This window comes from Cydia pomonella, chromosome 7, assembly GCF_033807575.1.
Source record: "Cydia pomonella isolate Wapato2018A chromosome 7, ilCydPomo1, whole genome shotgun sequence".
Lineage (NCBI taxonomy): Eukaryota > Metazoa > Arthropoda > Insecta > Lepidoptera > Tortricidae > Cydia > Cydia pomonella.
In genome coordinates this window covers 2,839,072-2,857,988 of record NC_084709.1, presented here as the reverse complement: position 1 = coordinate 2,857,988, position 18,917 = coordinate 2,839,072, and the positions used below count along the sequence as shown (strand labels likewise).

Genomic DNA, 18,917 nt, shown 5'->3' with positions numbered 1-18,917 from the left:
AACGCCAATTTCATAGGTAATGAGTAATAGAGAATAAGGTCATTACTAATGACCCAGTATATCAGCATGTTTTTTTTAATACAGGTAATAATTACTTGATATCGATAAGAAAATGTTTCTAAAACTAGCAAGATTTCGACAGTCTTTTGTTTTGGCTCGGAAATTCCGGGCTCTGCTAATAATATAACACTTTATTTGCAAATAATAAGTAATAATCTTTAAATGTTAATTCATGAATTCATGATATTTAAGCTAAAATGTTCATTTGTGGCTTGGAAAATAATTGTGATTATTATGTAACTTACCAATTTGACAAGTTTCTTTTTTGAATCGACCAACAATCTCATTGTTTCCTTCATGCTCGGTGATGGTGATTAGGAATTCATTAGAAGGATTAGTAGGTTGCCAACCTAGAAAATAACGATAAATAATCTTATTAAAAACGGTTTGTATTGTTTTGGTATGTGCTTTTGTATTTTACTTTTGTATTCATGTTTTAAATAACCTTAAATAAGAAGGAAAATAAATAAATATTATAGGACATTATTACACAAATTGACAAAGTCCCACAGTAAACTCAATAAGGCTTGTGTTGAGGGTACTTAGACAACGATAATATATAATATAAAAATATTTATAAATACTTAAATACATAGAAAACACCCATGACTCAGGAACCAATATCCATGCTCATCACACGAATAAATGCCCTTAATAGGATTTGAACCCGGGACCATCAGCTTCGTAGGCAGGGTCCCACTAGGTCAAACCGGTCGTCAAAAAAATAAAGAGGATTATAATAATACTTTTAAGCTTTTCGCGAGGTCTATAGCTCACAGGGCAAGTAAAGTATAATTCATATTATTGTAACCTCGACTTACTACTATCAAGTACTTTGGATTGACGTGACGGTGGTATGATATGTCAAAGTTAATTCATATCGGCTTTTAACGCAACTGCCATCGTACTATGTAACGCCAAACCAAAGTTGCCGCCGTCAGACCTAGAGTTGGTATGATAGGAACTCGAGCCTTTAAAGTCTAAATTTGAAGAAATCCAGTGAATAAATTTAAAAATGGAAAAATTACTGTCTTGGGTGAGACTTGAACTCACGGCCTCTGGATAGATACTCCAGCGCTCTGCCATCTGAGCCACCAAAACCTGATTCCTAGGCAGCAAATTTTTCCACCATATGGGTCTAGGGGACCCTAGCGACATCTACCGTAAGAACGTTACACTTTTTAGACGGCTACCGGAGTTCCAAGTCATATTGGAAATTCACCAGTAACGATGTTCTATTTACCCATACTAAATTAATGTATAATAAGCAGAAACGTCTGCAAACGATGCTATTAAACTTAGAATAAATTTAATAGTGGAAAAATTACTGTCTAGAGATGAGGTTTTGGTGGCTCAGATGGCAGAGCGCTGGAGTATCGATCCAGAGGCCGTGAGTTCGAGTCTCACCCAAGACAGTAATTTTTCCACTTTTAAATTTATTCTAAGCTTAATAGCATCGTTCACAGACGTTTCTGCTTGTTAAAAAAATCCAGTGAAGTCGTTATTACGTGACTCTGCGCGTAAATAACTTCCGAGTTTCAAGTCCCAAGTCGAGTCTTTTATTTGAGTTTTTTGAGTGCAACTGAAAAGGACTCGAGTCTTCTAATGAAGACTTCTTCAACAATTCTAAAGGTTTTATCTATGAGTAACACAAAGGAAAATGGTTTTTTTTTTAATAATTTGTGCACAACCCATGAATTTAATGTGGAGACAATGCCTTTTAGGAAACTTTTGTACATAGTTTGAGAATTATCTTTAAAGTCTTAACAACTTAGGTCGTTATATGGACTCAAGTTTCGACTTAGAGACTGAAAAACTGCGCAGAGGACTCAAAAGACTTGAGTTCTTAACCAACAGCGGTCAAACCGGACTAAGGTCCTTTTTCATACAACTAGTATTAACATGCCAAAAAAAGGGATGAATATGGTTCATTAGCATTACTCTACTGCTACTGAAAAAATATTTTTTCACACTGTCGGCCCAATTCGGACTTTAAGATAATGAGATTTTCATTTGAAGAAACGTCACTTTTGACACTGACATATTGTTGTTATCGTATCTAGACCTAATATTTGATGTATCTTAAAGTTGGAATCTTGCCGTGCAGCTCAAAAATTGTAATTACTTACTTGATTTGTTTCCATAATAACGCCGTTTCAAATCTGAGTATCGTTGAGAACATGCTTTCAGCTTCTCTACTTCGCACGAAATTTGTGTCGCTAATTGTTCCATTATATTAAAAAAATCTAGAACAAAATGTATACCTTAGATGCATGAACTCTCAATACTCTTACTCAATCAACCAAATACAACGAAATACATTTTAAATTAAGAATTTATATCGTTATAAGTTCGACAAAAGAAATTGAAACTATGACATATCGATAGTCCGTGACAGTACAACTTGCGTGTTACTAGCAAATGTATACAATCATACTAAACACTAATCAATATACACCGTGTTTTTATTGAATCCCGTTAACTTCGGGGTATCGGTAAGTATGTTTGAGGAAACTAAATGGCATAGTTAATAAAAAAAAAAATGGTTTGTTTTTTACTATTTTTATTTTTATAAAAAGTAAATAAATGTTGCATATAGCGTTGTTGTAACACGTGCATTACATTTAACTCAACCAAACAATTGAAAATGTGACATATCAATGTCATTTCGAACATCGATCGTCTGAGATAGTAATTACGTTTAGTAGCAAATGTATGAACTCGCACTAAACACTAATCAAGAAGTAAACAGGCCCTAAGGCAAGTGTACACGCTCGTAAGGGCCTTATAAGATAAAAATGAATGATTGATTATCTCCGAAATGGAGTTAATTAGAATATCTTAATTTAAGCTCAGGAATGCACCCTCGAAATTAACGCAAATCTAAAAAAAACACGGTGTATAAACAGGCCCTAAGGCAAGTGTACATGCTCGTAGCTTCATCAGATAAAAATAAACCATCGATTATATCCAGTTTCTTTGAGAAAGTTACTTTATTTAATCTCAGGTTGAAAAAATACCGTGTATAGCCCAACCAGAAATATATAATGATTGCCAAGAGGGCGATGTTATTCTCCTGTATAAGGTAACAGTTCAGTTTAGTATGAAAAAAATAGTTCCAATGAAATTCCGCAATATGGCGCGTGATCATATATTACTGGTCAGGCTTTACAAGCCATACAGCTGTGACCATCGTGTAACCTTTAAAATATTTCCACACGATGACCCTGTGTTTTTTTTTAATGGAGAATTAATTTTAATGGAGAATAGGCAGGCGTTTGACCACAATCTCACCTGATGGTAAGTGATGATGCGGTCTACGGTGGTACCTATGAGATACCTGTTTATTCTAGCCTTGAAGAGATCCAGATTGTACTCATGCGGAAACACAGACTCGGGCAGGGCATTCCACTCCTTGGCAGTTCTCATAAGGAATTTTGAAGCGAATCGCTTCGTGCCTATTTGTAGAATACCTACCATGAAGCGATGCCGGAGTGCCGGTTGTCTGGTAGCCCGATGGTGAAATGGGGACGGAGGAATAAGGTTGTGCAGTTCCTCGTGTCAAAGGAATGATAAAACCAATGAAATGATTATGTACCATCTTCGGCTAAGCCGGTATTGAGCATTGTACGACATCTTGCGATCCCCGAGCCTTCAGAGTACGCCGGCCACAAATTCAGCTTTATCGGTTGAAAATTTATTAAATCTGAGACAAAAAAAGAAATTAAGTATTAAAATAAATGGAATGTGTTTAAGGCGCCGTGAGTTCCGGTCGCAGCTCGATGGCATTTTTATTGCCTGTCACATTTTATTTAAAATACGAGTATCAATAATATTACATGTCAATTGTGTATACAGGGCGTCCCAAGACTATGAGACATCAAGGGAAAGTACCTTAAATATAAGACATAGGATATTTTGCTAAAAGAAGACTTTATTTTATTTTCAAAACTGAGTAATACTGCATTCAAAGATTTAAAAAAATAAGTTATTTTGTCTGGAAATCGAACCGACACGAATGTGAAAAAAAACAACATCCTGTATTATTATGATGCCAATCGAAAGAATGCATAAAAAATAAGTCATCTCAGAAATATGATATCGCAAAAGAAATGAAAAGAGTAAAATTTTTGATTAAAATTTCAAGATTCGGTTTAATTCCCAGAAAAAGTAAGCAATTTTTTTTTTTTTTAACTCTTTGAATGCAATATTACTTACTTTTAAAAATAAAATTAAGTCTTCTTTCAGCAAAATATCCTATCTACGATATTTTAAGGTACTTTCCCTTGATGTCCAATAATCTTGGGGCGCCGTGTATAAAATAATTTACAATTTACAATTTAATAAATTTAGTTAGCAATAAAGGTAAAAATAAATTTGATTAACTATTCGTATAATTGTTTGCGTATTCGTATATTTTTACAAGCTTTTATTTAACTTGCCCTGTTAGTATGTAAGTCTGTTAGTAAATTAGTGTGGGTCAAATCTTGGAAGCTAAATTTGACCCATTTTCCGATTTCCGATTGAGCTGAAATGCTGCATACATAGGTCCGTAAATCGGATGACAATGCAATGGGAATGGGAATTCTGTGATAAAACAATGTAAAAGAAATGAATTGTGTTTCAGCTTGTAAGATTTGTCTTGTGTATGTCTGTGAAAACAGTCAGTGATAAAAGCTTGTACTTAAAATGAATTTTTTGCCGAAAATTTATTTAAACTCGGCTGGCTGAGTCCACGGCACTCAATCAATAATATAATTTCGAACTTAAGGCGCTCTTATAGACGGATTTAAGGTTTTTGAGGGGGTGAAGCAGACGAAGTGGTAGAACAGGCAGGCGGGCGCCCCGCGCGTCGTACCCGCAGCACACCTACGTCCTCATTCTGACGCCATCCGTATTCTGATTTGATAGTTCTGGGATCTTTTCCGGAAATTTATTTATTGATTATGATTTATTCTAATTAATTTAAAAATTAGATAATTATATACAATACTGCACTATACTGCGGCAAACTGAGAACCTAGTAAAATGATATCAAATAAGTTTGTGACGAAAAGATAGTACTTACTAATTCAGACAAAAGTTATAACTGTCTGCTTTAAATCATATATAGATACCTATTCAAAATTTAGTTGACCTTAAAAATGCAATAGAAGTCAATTTCGGGCATATAGTGAACAAAGGAAGAATACTAGCAAAGTAGAATACTACATACTAGAAAATAATCGATGAAATCCTTGTACATATCGATTTAAAAACAGCGCATTTTACTATAAACCGCGCCTTAATAATGTCGCTCTTGGCTTTTGATAACTGCTCACCTGGATCAGTTTCTGACTTCAGTTTGAGTTTAGGCAAGGACTTGGAGCGTATAGAGGAGTCTTCCGAGGGTTGGCCAGTGAAGCAACTCAGAAATGCTTGCTTGGGTAGACGGAAGGGCTTGCGACGTAAATCTGACGGAAATACAATAGGTTTAAAGGCATTATTACAGTAATAAAACTTCGAGCAATACCGGCTTCCGACATGCCGGAAGGGAAGAACCCGATTGATGTCTTACAGTACAAATCGTTCTGCCATTTCTTGCGGCGGGAAACGTGCACAAATCCAAACTGTAATGACGACACAAATACATAGAAAATGACACATGTCAAAGACAAATCTTGCACAAATGCACACCTCGATCTCTTATTGTGTACAAACGAGTTACCACACGCATCGCGCTATGCCCAGTTGGGCATGTGCTTCGGCAGAGGGGAAATAGTGCGAATGCCCATGCCGGTGTTGCTCGAAGGTTTTAAAGAATTAAAAATAATATTTAATTGATTTAATAGCAGTAAGGTCACTGTGAGGAAGACTGACATATTAATTTTATTGCAGGGTAAACCGTTATTGGGAAAAAACTTTCGTATTTGTATAGGTGTATAGGTACGTCATTCAGACACACTCAGAAAGAATAAACTCCTGTTCTACCGACCTTCTGTAAGTAGGGCATGTGTACAAACACTACAAACGCAAGAGTTAAGCGGATATGCTGCATGAGCCCCTTCTCAGATATGACATTTTAAGATAAATATCTCTGTTGCGCTGACGAGAACGGCTCCTAAAATTAGTGCGATAAGGACAACTGCAGCTCAGGCGAAACCTCCTGCGTAAAAATCTCAGAAATGGGGGTTTTGTTCTCGACATTTTCCTCCTATGAGCACTAAGAATAAGAATAAGAATAAGAATCATTTATTGCCACATACAAGTACATAGGAGAATAAGGTTACATAATAGTTAAAAAAGATACATTAATAATTTATACAAATCAACCGGTATTGTATTTATTGTATTGGGCAAAGGGTTCCAGTCTCAGCGTGTGCCGGGCCGACATGCCCGGCGCTGGTTTTCAGACCGGTCCCAGACTAAGGACGGTCGGACATTATACATCGAAATATATAATACTACTTTTGTGCTCATGAAAGAAAGAGAAAAGATTGAGAGAAAAAAACATGGTAAATTTTACGTCAATAAACTTAACACTGATTAAACTTTCACGGTTTTTACACATTATTAAGTCCCGTTTCTATGAGCTATCAATAAACTTAGTCACTCTTAGTAACAATACTTGTACTTCTTAGAGTATTGCATTACAAAGATAGGTAACTATTAACTATAATTAATATAAAAAAAGTAAGTGATTAGGATTGCTCGCGATTATGCTTGTGTGTCTCTGTAAGTGTGTGTGAGTATGTGTATGTGAGTGGGTTGTGAACGCTTATGAGAGTCATCTTTAAGAGGGAGGGAATGCCTCATCGCTCTGCTTGGTCAATAGGTGAGCCTGCACTAACCTTTTGTATTTAAACAACGATACACTATATCCTCTGATGACGTGTATGGCTCGCAAAAGCGATCTTTCGCTTAAATATCCGGTCGCACTGTGCACAACAAAGCTGCCCTTGGTCGTTATATGTGTATGGGAAGGACGGCTTAGGTCGAGACTTCAGTTGAAGGCGCTTTTCGTCCAGCACGGCTAGCACATGATTACACGCGGGATAACTCGCGCCGCGAGAAACAACAGTCGCTTGTCACAAATTTCTATCTCGACCTGTCAGTTTCTCGATTTTGGTAGCATAAGTTGGCAGATCGAGAAAAGAATTCCACGCGAGAGAGCCATCCCGCGCGCGACTTAGCCAGTGTGGCCATTTATACTTGGAACAAACTTTTCTTTCGTGGCAACACTGAATCTGTACTAACATAATCGGGAAAATAATGAATAGTCAGCTTTAGAAACGGAACGTCCCTAGTCACGATAACTTTGTCTCCTTCTCGCAGTATTAAGATTAAAGAAATAGCAAATATTATTTTGAAGTCGGAAATGTCAATGTGTCAATCATAATTTGATTCGCTTTGTCGTTACAAGTTGGAGTACATTATTATATCTAAAGATAATTACCTACCTAATAATTAAATACCACTCCTTACGAATGATTGGTGTTTTTTCAGGATAATTGAGATTACCCGAAAGTGTTGGCAAATAAGCTACCATCTTTACAAAGAAGACTGAAGATCTCATGATAATCCCCAACATATCTTCCTTGTGGCTGGCTAGTTGCTGCACCGCTGGCTTTGAAGATAGATTGATGACATGCACAAGTCTGTCATCAAACACGGCGCCTATACCTAAGCATGCTGCTGCTGGGCGCAGCCATCCTGCCACGGAGGACATAGAAGGGCTCAAGTTGGGAACCTACTCCATACAACGAGAATGTTTAAAACAATGAGTTATTTTTGCGTGTTTTGTATTTTAGCGATCTATGGATGCAGCGTTAGTTTTTTAAGTTTTCTCATATTGCAAATACACAAAAACATTAAGTTATTTTATTTACTCTGACCTCTTTTAGATATTTAGATTTAAGTACGACTACTACGACTCCCACCGAACGGGCGGAGTCGGATCGCATTTCACATTTATGTGGCCGCAAGCCGGTCGACTGCTCGCGGACGCGGAGACGCCTCCGGACGGATTCTATCGCTTCTGCGATATATAATATATAGGCACATTAAAAATGCGCTCCGGAGCGGCCTGACTCCAGCCAGTCGGTGGGAATCGCACATTAGGGTGGTAACTACAGAATACTCGTATTACGGCCGTGGCCTTTTGTAAGGTGGAGGTTAAGTTGGGCTGCCAGATTCATTATTTTGCATTATTTTATTATCTGCGTATAATAAAATAATGCATATAGTAACAAAAGTGTACTTAGACACCTACTTAGGGTAAGTAATAGGTACCTAAGTACAGTAGGTGTAGGTTACCTTACCCAATCTGAAGGCTTTCTCCAAAGTTTTAAAATACATTGCGTTTTTGTACTACTACTACTACTTCACTCGTTCAGTGACCCAAACAAGATCTTGGCCTCTGACGCAAGAGAGCGCCACTCTGCCCTATCCTGCGCCACTTCACGCCAGTTGGTATTCCGAGGGCAAACAGGTCTTTTAGGACTTCGTCACTCCAGCGGTATCTGGGACGCCCAGACGGACGTTTTCCACCCGGGTGCACCACATACACTCTTCTCACAGCACGATCCTCTCCCATCCTCTCTAGGTGGTGCATTTTTGTACACATATTATAAATCATTAGTACCCGGATATACCTATAATTAAACCCCAATACCGCGGTTTATATCCCACAATCAATTGAAGCACGTGACGAGTTTTTGTACTTAGGTGGTGGTTTATTTAACTATTTGCGTATATATTTTTAGGTGGTAGGTTGCATGCATTGACTGTAAAAACACGCGTGTAAGTGTAACGGGTTAGCACTGATTGACTAGCACTTAATTATTTCGTGGATTAGCGAAGTAGTATTTTTGTATCAATTAATACGGATTTCCACAAAGTAATTTCTATTAATCACCCTCCAGTCAATTCGCCATCAAACTGTTTGCTTTGTTGATGTAGTGGCACAATCTTAGGCTTTTAATTTTTCTGTCGGGTTTTCATTTAACTTAAGAGAACAAACAAGTAAATGTGGAAAAATACAATCATTTTGTTATTACCGGCATGATATAGATATAGGTATCTTAATAGGTATGTTATAAAGCAATACCACGTACCTACACCTTACCTATCTAGCTAACGGACAAATCATAAAACTCAGGATTCATATTAAAATTACACAGAAAATTGCTGTAGTATGAAATAAATACAAAATATAGAAAATTAACTCTCTTTTAGGACCAAAGTCAACAAAACTGCGACAAAATATGCTTCTCGCGACCCTCTAGCCTCGAACAGTTTCTCTCCTTTTGACGTTGAAACGCGGGATATTTTCTCTCCCATAGTGCACTTGTGCTACGAGTTTCGAGAGTATCCCGCGTGGAACTGTCAAACGACAAAATTATGTCGCTTTGACATTTGTCCGCGAGACAGCGCGTTGTCGCGCGCGTCTTATGCTACCGATTCGCGAGAAAGCTCTATGTCGCGGCATTTTCTCGCCTGTCGACTGTCGCGCCCGTCATGTGCTAGCCGTGCAGGTGTTCAAGTCGAGCTTTTTCAAAATTAGCTACACCTTCTATTAGGTACCTTATTGCACCATTCTGATATCTTAACCGCAAGCTCTTCCCAACGCTCTGATGGGATGTCGCAAGCTTTGAGATGGCGCTTCAGAACGTTTTTATATCGCAGAAACTGTCCCCCGTGGCTACGTTTCCCATCCTTGAGTTCCAAATAGAAAACGGATTTAGGGAGTCTACAGTCATCCATGCGACAGAGGTGGCCAGTCCATATCTTAGTTGGCTTTTCAATAGAATGGCCTCCATACCGAAGATATTGGCCCAACGTAATACCTCCGTGTTAGTCATACAATCTTGCCACTTAATTCTAAGTATGCTGCGTAAACAACGCATGTCAAGCTATTTGATGTCTCCATTGTACAGGCGCCAAGACTCTGAAGCGTACGTAAGTATTTGAGACACCATGGCCTTGTACACAGAAAGCTTGGTTTGGAGTTTTAGATCGTGCGACTTCCAAACGTGTCTTATCAAGTGACCTATCATTTTGCATCGTTTGTTCTCAATGGTCCTCAAAATTAAAGTTGTAGGCAGCTAAATTAAAAATAAATTAATAAATTCGTACTTGAATCGTTCTTCAAAACGGTAATATTGAGCTTGGTGGAATGGTTTGAGCTATTAGAATTCTCTGATAACTCTGCAGAGGCACTCTTTGGTGCTTGTTCAGATGAATGAGAACTGTGGCATTCTGTAACAAATCAGAATCAGAATCAGAATCAGAAATATTTATTGTGCAAACTGTGTAGGTACAAGAATATTACTATTAGGTACATTTTTTGATGAGTATCAACAGTTTTACCCTTCTCGGGTATACAATTATTTTTAACTTAAAGTAGGTTTTAATATTTTATCTTAAACTATATTTTAATATACATTTAGGTATACATAGTTATAAAATTCTTTTAAATTATAGAAGACTTTGTCTATTAAAAAGTTTTTTAAGCATCTTTTATAGGTATTTCCTTCGAGGCTTTTTATTTCGTTTGGCAGATGGTTGAAGACATTAATAGCACATATGAACGTACTTTTTTTATATATTGAAGTGCTAGTTCTCGGAAGTACCATATTGTACTTATATTGTGATCTGATATTTTCTTTGCATGAAATAGAAAATAATGTTTAACTCTTTGAACGCTTTATATTATAAACACAAACATCACTCAAACGCCAAGCTCCCGGGCGCAAGGGAGCTAATATTAAACCTTATTCGAAAGTGTGAAGGTTACTTTGACAGCATCCGCCATGACAGCTATAGGTGTTCTTGGCGCTGTGGGCACAACTAGTAACGACCTAACGACGCCTTTAGCATATTATTATATTTATTGGCATCTTGTCTACTCGTACGCTGCCTGCTGTGCTCACGAAAAGTTTCCAAAATGGAGAAATTTCCACATGGAAAAATATCGGAAACTTTTCATATTTTTGTGCGGGAATATAAATTTTTCATTTCTCAAATTAAATGTTCCGTTTCTATCCTGTGATTTTTCTTAAAATTTCCCAGAACTTTCCTAACTTTCCGCAACTTGCACATCTGTATAAAAGGGCCTTTTAGTATTAACTAGAGCCAGGCTTAGCTAAATCGGCAGCTTTTATGACAGCAAGTGTTATGTTAATTGTTTATTTAAATTTTAATTATTAGCACACCCCGCGCCACCAAAAACGCTGCAGAGATAGCGTAGACTGACTCTAGTAGCCCTTAATACCTGTGTCTTTCTCTACGACGGTATTTTTGTTCATATCGTCGCTGGTTGAGTGGGAATTATTTTCCGGGGTTTCAGGATCAGATTGCAGTTTCTCGCAATCTAAAAGAAATAAAGATATAATTGAATTTCTTATAATGTTTATTTTCATTTACACTACACATTTATCACTGTTAACCAAAGAAAATTTGAAATAGAGGCAGATTGTCAAAGAAAATTTTGTAACCACGGTAAATTTACTGCCATCTTTCGACACATTATTAAAACTTTTAGAATGCCATTTGACTTTGATCCTTCTTCCACTGATATGTGTTCAATTTGTTAAATATCAAAAAGTGGCGCCATCTAACCGGGCATCGGTTAGATATATACCTATGGTCTTTGATCTATTACATACTTTTGAGGAAACAATGCTAACTGGCGCGGACGCGTGCGAAGTATTTTACCTACAATGGCACCCGCTGCGTCCACCCGCGCACGCTAGCGGGCGCTCTTAATGTATAGAAAGTACCTGTATCCTCCTCTGGTATCGTGCATTTGTATAGCTTCAATGATTCGCTTGAGCGTGGGGACTCACTTTTTAGCGCCCGAACGGAGCTGTGAGATGGGTGCTGGGCTCCGAGTTGATATATACCACATTCTGTGGGTAAGCAAAGATTTTAATTTAAGGGTATTGACTTATTATTATTACATACAGTATAACCACATAACGTCACTCGATATAACGATTGACTGCCTATCACGTCGACATTTATTGGCTATAAGTTGGTTTACTTTAGTATTAATTTCTCTCAATATAATGAATCTTTCTGTAGCGTCAAAAAACGTTCGATCCCTTGAATGTCGCTATATAGATTTTACATTGTATATTACTTCGTAAATACGGACCTTACGGAGACTACGAAGTGCACTAGCCAACGTGCCAATCCTTAACGTTCTGTGGCGTAGCGTAGTCTCTCTCTATCAGTCTTTCATATTAGAGCGACAGTAACAGTTGCGTTTCGTTCGCTACGGAGCGTTAACGATTGGCATGTTGGCTACGCGCCCAGTTCATTGGTGCACAAATCGCGTTTGTGCACATGTTCGTTGGTGTGCATGTTCGTTGGGGTGCGTGTCTGTTGGTGTGCATGTTCGCTCGGCATTATATAGCGTGTATTTTGGATACGACCGCATAATGAAAAGGTTTGGGCTTTAATTATGCAATTTCTTCTAGCTACGAAAGTAACAGAAATATATGTGGCTTTCCATCAAAGAAGGGTCCTTATGCTTTTTTCTTTCCGGTAGTTTCGACATATACACTGAAAGTGCTCATTCCCGCACGTGTGCGGGAAAGTAACACCATATGTACTGCAAAAATATTTTATTTTAAAGTATGGTTTCTAGTACGTTGCGTTGTATACTTTCTTCTTAACCTTTTGAACGCCAAGAACACCTAATGGCGTCGCAACTAGTCGCGACTCGCGACCACAGCACCAAGAACCCCTATTGGTGTTCTAGCGTACGCTGTCAAAGTAACCTTCACACTTTCAAGTAAGGTTTACATTAGCTCGCTTGCGCCCGTGGCCTTGGCGTGGGAGTAACGTTTTTGTTTATGACGTAGTGTTCAAAGGGTTAAGAAACAGCTAAAGCAGGGGTTCCCAATCTTTTTCAACATGCGGCGCAGTTACAAGTTTAGTATTTTGCAACGGCGCCCTTGTAAATTTAAAATCACGGTCGAAAAAGAGTGACACGACGCTATATTATTTACCGATGCGAGCGCTCAAATAGGTACCCGCGAATATTTGTGGTTTCGGATAATGATAGAACTCACGGCGCCCTTTTACTTTCTACGGCGCACCAGGGCGCCGCGGCGCACACTTTGGGAACCCCTGAGCTAAAGAAAAGACCTACCGGTCGCCACATCGGCGCAACATTCATCGGTTGGCCACCCGATAAGCTTATATCCCGTGGGCTTCTTAGTAATATGTATAATGATTTTTTCTGCGAGTTTCTCAGCCAAGTCAGAAGGGCAAAATGGTAAACTGTAATTATCTGCAAAACAGTAAATGTTCATTAAATTAAATGTGAGGTAAGCTTTTCAATAGTGTGCGACCGAAGTTTCGGTTTCGGCATGTATCGCCATAAAAATCATGTTTCGGCCGAAGGATTGATTTCGGCTAAAAAAACTACCGAATCCTTCGGCCGCGCCGAAACTGTATAATTTCGATAGTGACCAACCGAAGTTTCAGTTTCGGTATCGACAGGTTTCGGCATAAAAAACGTTGTCTTTCTCTTGGGCGCGCTTGAATACCTCACAGCACTCAGAACTCAGTCTTAATTCCCTCGCTTCGCTCGGGAATTTACTAATAACCCGTTAAATCTGAGTCCTTCCTTACGTTCAGGATTCAATATCGCGCCCGTGACATAAAACAGTACTTTATCCTCTTGGTGTATAATCTACTATTATCTACAACTATACTTAAATTAGTTTTTACACGATCTATTTTACCCATTTAGCTGTTGTTGGTCTTCGTTTGGTGAGCTACAAAGCTTACCAGAAGCATGCGAATCTTTTCATTCCTGCCTTTCATTGTTTACACGCCTTAGGGAGGCGCATTTTTCATTTTTCCTTAATATTAAAAAAGGTTATTACCTGTTTCCATGTTACAGAAATTAGATGTATTACAATCCCGACTGCACTTGGAGGAGATTATTCCTAATTCATCGTTAGGCATGAAATACGAGAGCATGCTTCTTGTGTCGTTTGAGAAAGAACAGGTTGTAACTGAAAAAGGGGGTTAAAATAGTAGATAGATCACAACTTGCACTATATTGTCTAGCTGGCAAAAACAGTGTTTCTCTGCGAACCAGCTGTCCTGAGAGCCTAGACAAGATGCCTGTCTCTATCGCATTAATGGAAGAGTGACAGAGAGACAATAGTGGTTCGTTTGTTTTCTAACGATTGTTATAGGGACCGTGCGCGTTGGAGGGTCTGCCATCTTGTAGTCGGAATCGGAATTATATACATGTACATTTACACGTCACGTGTTTTCTTGTGCATAGTAGGTTCTGCCATCTTGTGGGCTACATCGGAACAATAAACATCACATTTACGCCTCGCGCCAAAAATCTGACGGCTCCTGTGCTGCCTCCTACAGTTCATGCACGTTTCCTATCTTAGCTAGGCTCCCCGTGCTCTGCTAAACATCTATTCATAGATGTAGTGGTCAATATTGTTTATCTTAAAATTATAAAAAAAAGATGTGTATTTTTTTTGGGAAAAGTGATCCCTATGTTTAAAATTCATTTCTTTTGTTTTGGCGTCTCAGCCACAGACCTATGTATGTGTATTGTGTACATTTCAACTTAACTTCTTGTACAAAATTTCCCGTAGACGTATCGACATTATTAACATTATGAACGACAAGAACATGTGGACGTCGTAACTAGTCGTGCCCACGGCGCTGTCAAAGTAACCTTGCTTGCGCCCGTTACCTTGGCCTGTGAGTGACGTTTTTGTTTACGGCTCATGAGGAAAGGGGACGACGGCCGCTTCTTCATATAAACGTAGTCCCCATTTCCTCTCTGAATATTGACATTATGCAAAATATTTATACATAATATTATGTACATTAACCATAGCTATGCCTCTACGTTTGACTTTTTTCGTTTTTTTAATTATTGTAAAAAATTGCAGCAAAAAACAGATTTAATGTAAAATTTTAAATGCTCTTAACTCTTATAATAATAAAAATTCGAAAAATATTATATACAATATATTATATACAACCAATTGTGTCAAAATATTTTGAAAAATGTTAATACCCAGAGGAAATGAGGACTAAGTTTGTATGAAAAGCCGATTTCGCACGATTCCTCCACTTTTGTGTTAAGGCCGTCCGCTAGCAGGCGCGGGAGCACGCAGCGGGCGCCCGCACGCGGATGCCATTGTAAATAACATCCGTCGCACGCGTTCGCGCCAGTTAGCGTTGTTCATACAACTTTTCGTTAACCCGCTCACCCGCACCGTGCAACCGCACCAACTTGCGGACGCCCTAAAGCGTTCATGGGTTTAATTTAAGCATACCTGGAGTCATCGTAGTCGCACGAGATTCGGTAGTCAGTTTCTTTCGAGAGTTCGATCGGATGTTTTTGATTATCTTATTGACGACGATATCGGCCCATTTAGACGGGCGAAATAAGGGTCGGTTGTGAAGGGTTGATTTCCCTGAAAACCAATAATTAACTTATAATAAAGTTCTACCACGGACAGAGACGTGGTCGATCACAAAGTCACAATGGATCTCATAAAAAGTCACTCAAAAGGCTGCGGAGTAAGCTATGCTCGAGTTTTCTCTGCCAGATCGAAGGAATGAGAGTCATGGGTGTTTTCTATGTATTTAAGTATTTATAAATATTTATATATTATATATATCGTTGTCTAAGTACCCTTAACACAAGCCTTATTGAGCTTACTGTCGGACTTAGTCAATTTGTGTAATAATGTCCTATTTTTTTTTTTGAGGAGATCCGGAAGAGAACCAAGGTTGTTGACATAGCTCAAAGAGTGGCCAAACTAAAATGGCAGTGGGCTGGATACATTGCTCGCAGGATCGATGGCCGATGGCGTAGAAAAAAGAAGGTTCTTGAGTGGCGACCGTGAACCGGGAAACGCAGCAAGAAAAGACCCACAAGAAGGTGGTCCGACGACCTGGCTAAGGTCGCAGAGAGATGGATGAGAGCGGCGCATCGTGGAGATCCCTGGGGAGGCCTACGTCTAGCAGTAGACGTCTTGTGGCGGATATGATGAAGATGAAGATGGTTAAATAGCCAGACGGTCGGTAATATTCTCGCTGGGTGTTTTTCTAGCAAAATGTCTAGTAACACACTTTCAAAATTCAAAATTCAAATTCAAAATTCAAAAATTTATTCTGCAAGTAGGCCTCAAGGGCTCTTTTACAAGTCAATACAACATTTATAGTAACATCATATAGTGACATGAAAAATACATAACAACATTTTTATAAATACAACAGCCAATACCTGGGTAAACATTACATTATAATAATCTTAAAATAAATAATTAATACAATACAATAGAGATGTATAGTCTCTATGGTTAAAAACACATTAAATCTGGAGATGTAAAAGGTCCCCAATGTCAGAGTACTAATACTAATAAAATTTGGAGGTGTAAAGTCTCTCCAAGTGTCAAAATAAAATTTATACTAAATAAATAAACCGCGTCTGGACTGTTAAACTAGCAGTCTCATAAACTAATGCTACATTCTGTACATAACTAGTATTTAGCTAGTTAGCTGCGTAAGTTTATACACACACACACTTCTTCATATTTTAAATTCATTATACGCAATATATCCGTCCTATTCGTTTTATGAGGTTTAGATGCTGCTAGGAACAGTTACACTCTCAATGAATGCTGAAGTCTTGGAGCCTATCTGCTTGGCAACCTCCCGCGGGCCGGAACGTGTGGGCTGTCACATTGGGCGTCTGCAGGCCGGATTGGGCAGGGGTTCAGAGACCTCTGATGTAGTCGGAAGGTAGCCAAAAGAACTCTTGAAGAAGAAGGGGTCTATAGCCTTAGAAATATAATCCATATTTGTATCTTTAGCAAATGTTTGACGTATCTTAAAGTTGGAATGGGGCCGTAAGTCAATTTGACACTGCTCAGGCTATAGACCTCTTACTCCCACATTTAAAGTAGGTAAAAAAGTGTATTTTTTATATGATATTCGTTATATTAAAGCTTACTTGATTCGACTCCCCGGGAAAGTTGAGTTGGGCGGAATGGGGGTTGTCCGGGTGTGTTGGTCCCAGCCATTACTGTGCAGTCCACTTTGGGCCTCAGGCTGGACGACCGTTGACCTGAGAGAATATCAAATTAATTGTTATTTGTTTTACAAAATTACAAAGAGCTAAAATTATTCTTTAATTCTTATATTTGATTTATGAAAAAACCGGACAAATGCGAGTCGGACTCGCCCACCGAGGGTTCCGTACCTTTTAGTATTTGTTGTTATAGCGGTAACAGAAATACATCATCTGTGAAATTTTCAACTGTCTAGCTATCACGGTTCATGAAATACAGCTTGGTGACAGACGGACGGATGGACGGACGGACGGACAGCGGAGTCTTAGTAATAGGGTCCCGTTTTACCCTTTGGGTATGGAACCCTAAAAACGGGCCCTACGGGCACTACGAAGTAAGTCAGTGGGTTCATACGTTCGCTCAGAATTATATGAACTACGAAGTAAGTCAGTTGGTTCATAACGTTCGCTCGAAATTATATGAACGGGCCGCCTATCTTTACATTTGAAATCTTTGGTTTAACTCCTCGTGCTAATATTGATATCCGAGCAAGCGAAAGGTTATAAAATTGTACAATGTGCGAGCTTAGCAAGTGGTTCGAAAACGAAAGTGGTTGGAATCTTGAGCGTTGCAAGGGTTTCAAGATACGAAGGTTTCACAAGCTTTGTTACCGAGTGAAACAACATTATTTACCATACAAATACCATAAAACATTACAAATCAAATACAAATGAACGCTATTAAGCATTTAACATTCAATATCATCACTTAATAGTCATGTAAGTTACGTAAGCACCTTTCTAACACGTTTAAGGGTGAATTATCTGCATATTACTTATTATATATCGGAAGACAAAAAGGGTAGCGCCTGAACTAGACTTTGCTTCATTCTTTCTACGCGGTCCGAGGTTACTGGTACAAAAGTTATTTGTTTTCTCAAAGTATTTTTCCTTAATGTCTCAAATACCATTAATTGACCTAAGTGGTCTGATTCTAAATTACTGATAACTTTTTTAGTAATAGGAACAATATCAGTGAAAATATTATCTATACAGGTTGCACTAGTAGCAGTCACTCTAGTAGGCTCCATAAACATGTGGTTGAGATTACCAGATTTGAATAGATTCAACAATCTACAAGACATTGTTGAATTTTCCAAAATATTTACATTAAAGTAAATATTTTGGAAAATTCAACAATGTCTTGTAGATTGTTGAATCTATTACTTGGGTATATTATATATTTTTTTATAATCATGCGGTGTTTTTTAAGCTACGTTAATTTCGGGGTATGGCTTAGTACATTTAAGGAAACTCAATGGCAAGCATTATCTCTGACGATCGATATTCGAAATTACATTGATATGACACAGTTTTCAATTGTTTGGTGGCACGTGGTGGCACTAAGCTAGACGACATTCACAATGCCCATACCTCTCTTGTGGACGTAGTTTAAGGACATACCCGGGTCCACGGGATCTTATGGTTGAGTGGGAGCCCATACATGAAGGGTACGCAATTATAGTTCAGTATACGAAATCTTAATTTAACCAACTAGTAGAAAAAATAGTATGAGCAACGCTAACTGGGCAGTATAACCGCGAAAATCGAAGTTCGTCAATTGCGGGCATTTTTCTCTGTCACTCTTATTACGTCTTAGTTAGAGTAAAAGAGAAAGATCCCGCAATTTGTGAATTCGGTTTTCGCCGTAGGTCCCTTGGCGCGGATGCGCGCGATGTATTTTACCTACGTCACCCGCGAGCGTGGGCCATCCGCACCAGCTAGCGGACGCCCTAAA

The 18,917-nt window shown here is 38.5% G+C and overlaps 1 protein-coding gene across 3 annotated transcripts in view; it reads right to left on the bottom strand.

Moving 5' to 3' along the window:
* The window catches only part of LOC133519600 (uncharacterized), a 79,782-nt gene that overhangs the window by 880 nt on the left and 59,985 nt on the right, over positions 1–18,917 (bottom strand). For all 3 annotated transcript variants that reach the window (XM_061853627.1, XM_061853626.1, XM_061853628.1), the window contains 11 exons: positions 17,063–17,176; positions 15,378–15,518; positions 13,944–14,075; positions 13,202–13,342; positions 11,823–11,951; positions 11,315–11,413; positions 10,177–10,299; positions 5,382–5,513; positions 3,659–3,766; positions 2,190–2,306; positions 306–410 (listed from right to left, as the gene is read on the bottom strand). In XM_061853627.1, coding sequence (XP_061709611.1) covers positions 306–410; positions 2,190–2,306; positions 3,659–3,766; positions 5,382–5,513; positions 10,177–10,299; positions 11,315–11,413; positions 11,823–11,951; positions 13,202–13,342; positions 13,944–14,075; positions 15,378–15,518; positions 17,063–17,176 — 1,341 coding nt within the window. The remainder of the gene's footprint in view (positions 1–305; positions 411–2,189; positions 2,307–3,658; positions 3,767–5,381; positions 5,514–10,176; positions 10,300–11,314; positions 11,414–11,822; positions 11,952–13,201; positions 13,343–13,943; positions 14,076–15,377; positions 15,519–17,062; positions 17,177–18,917) is intronic.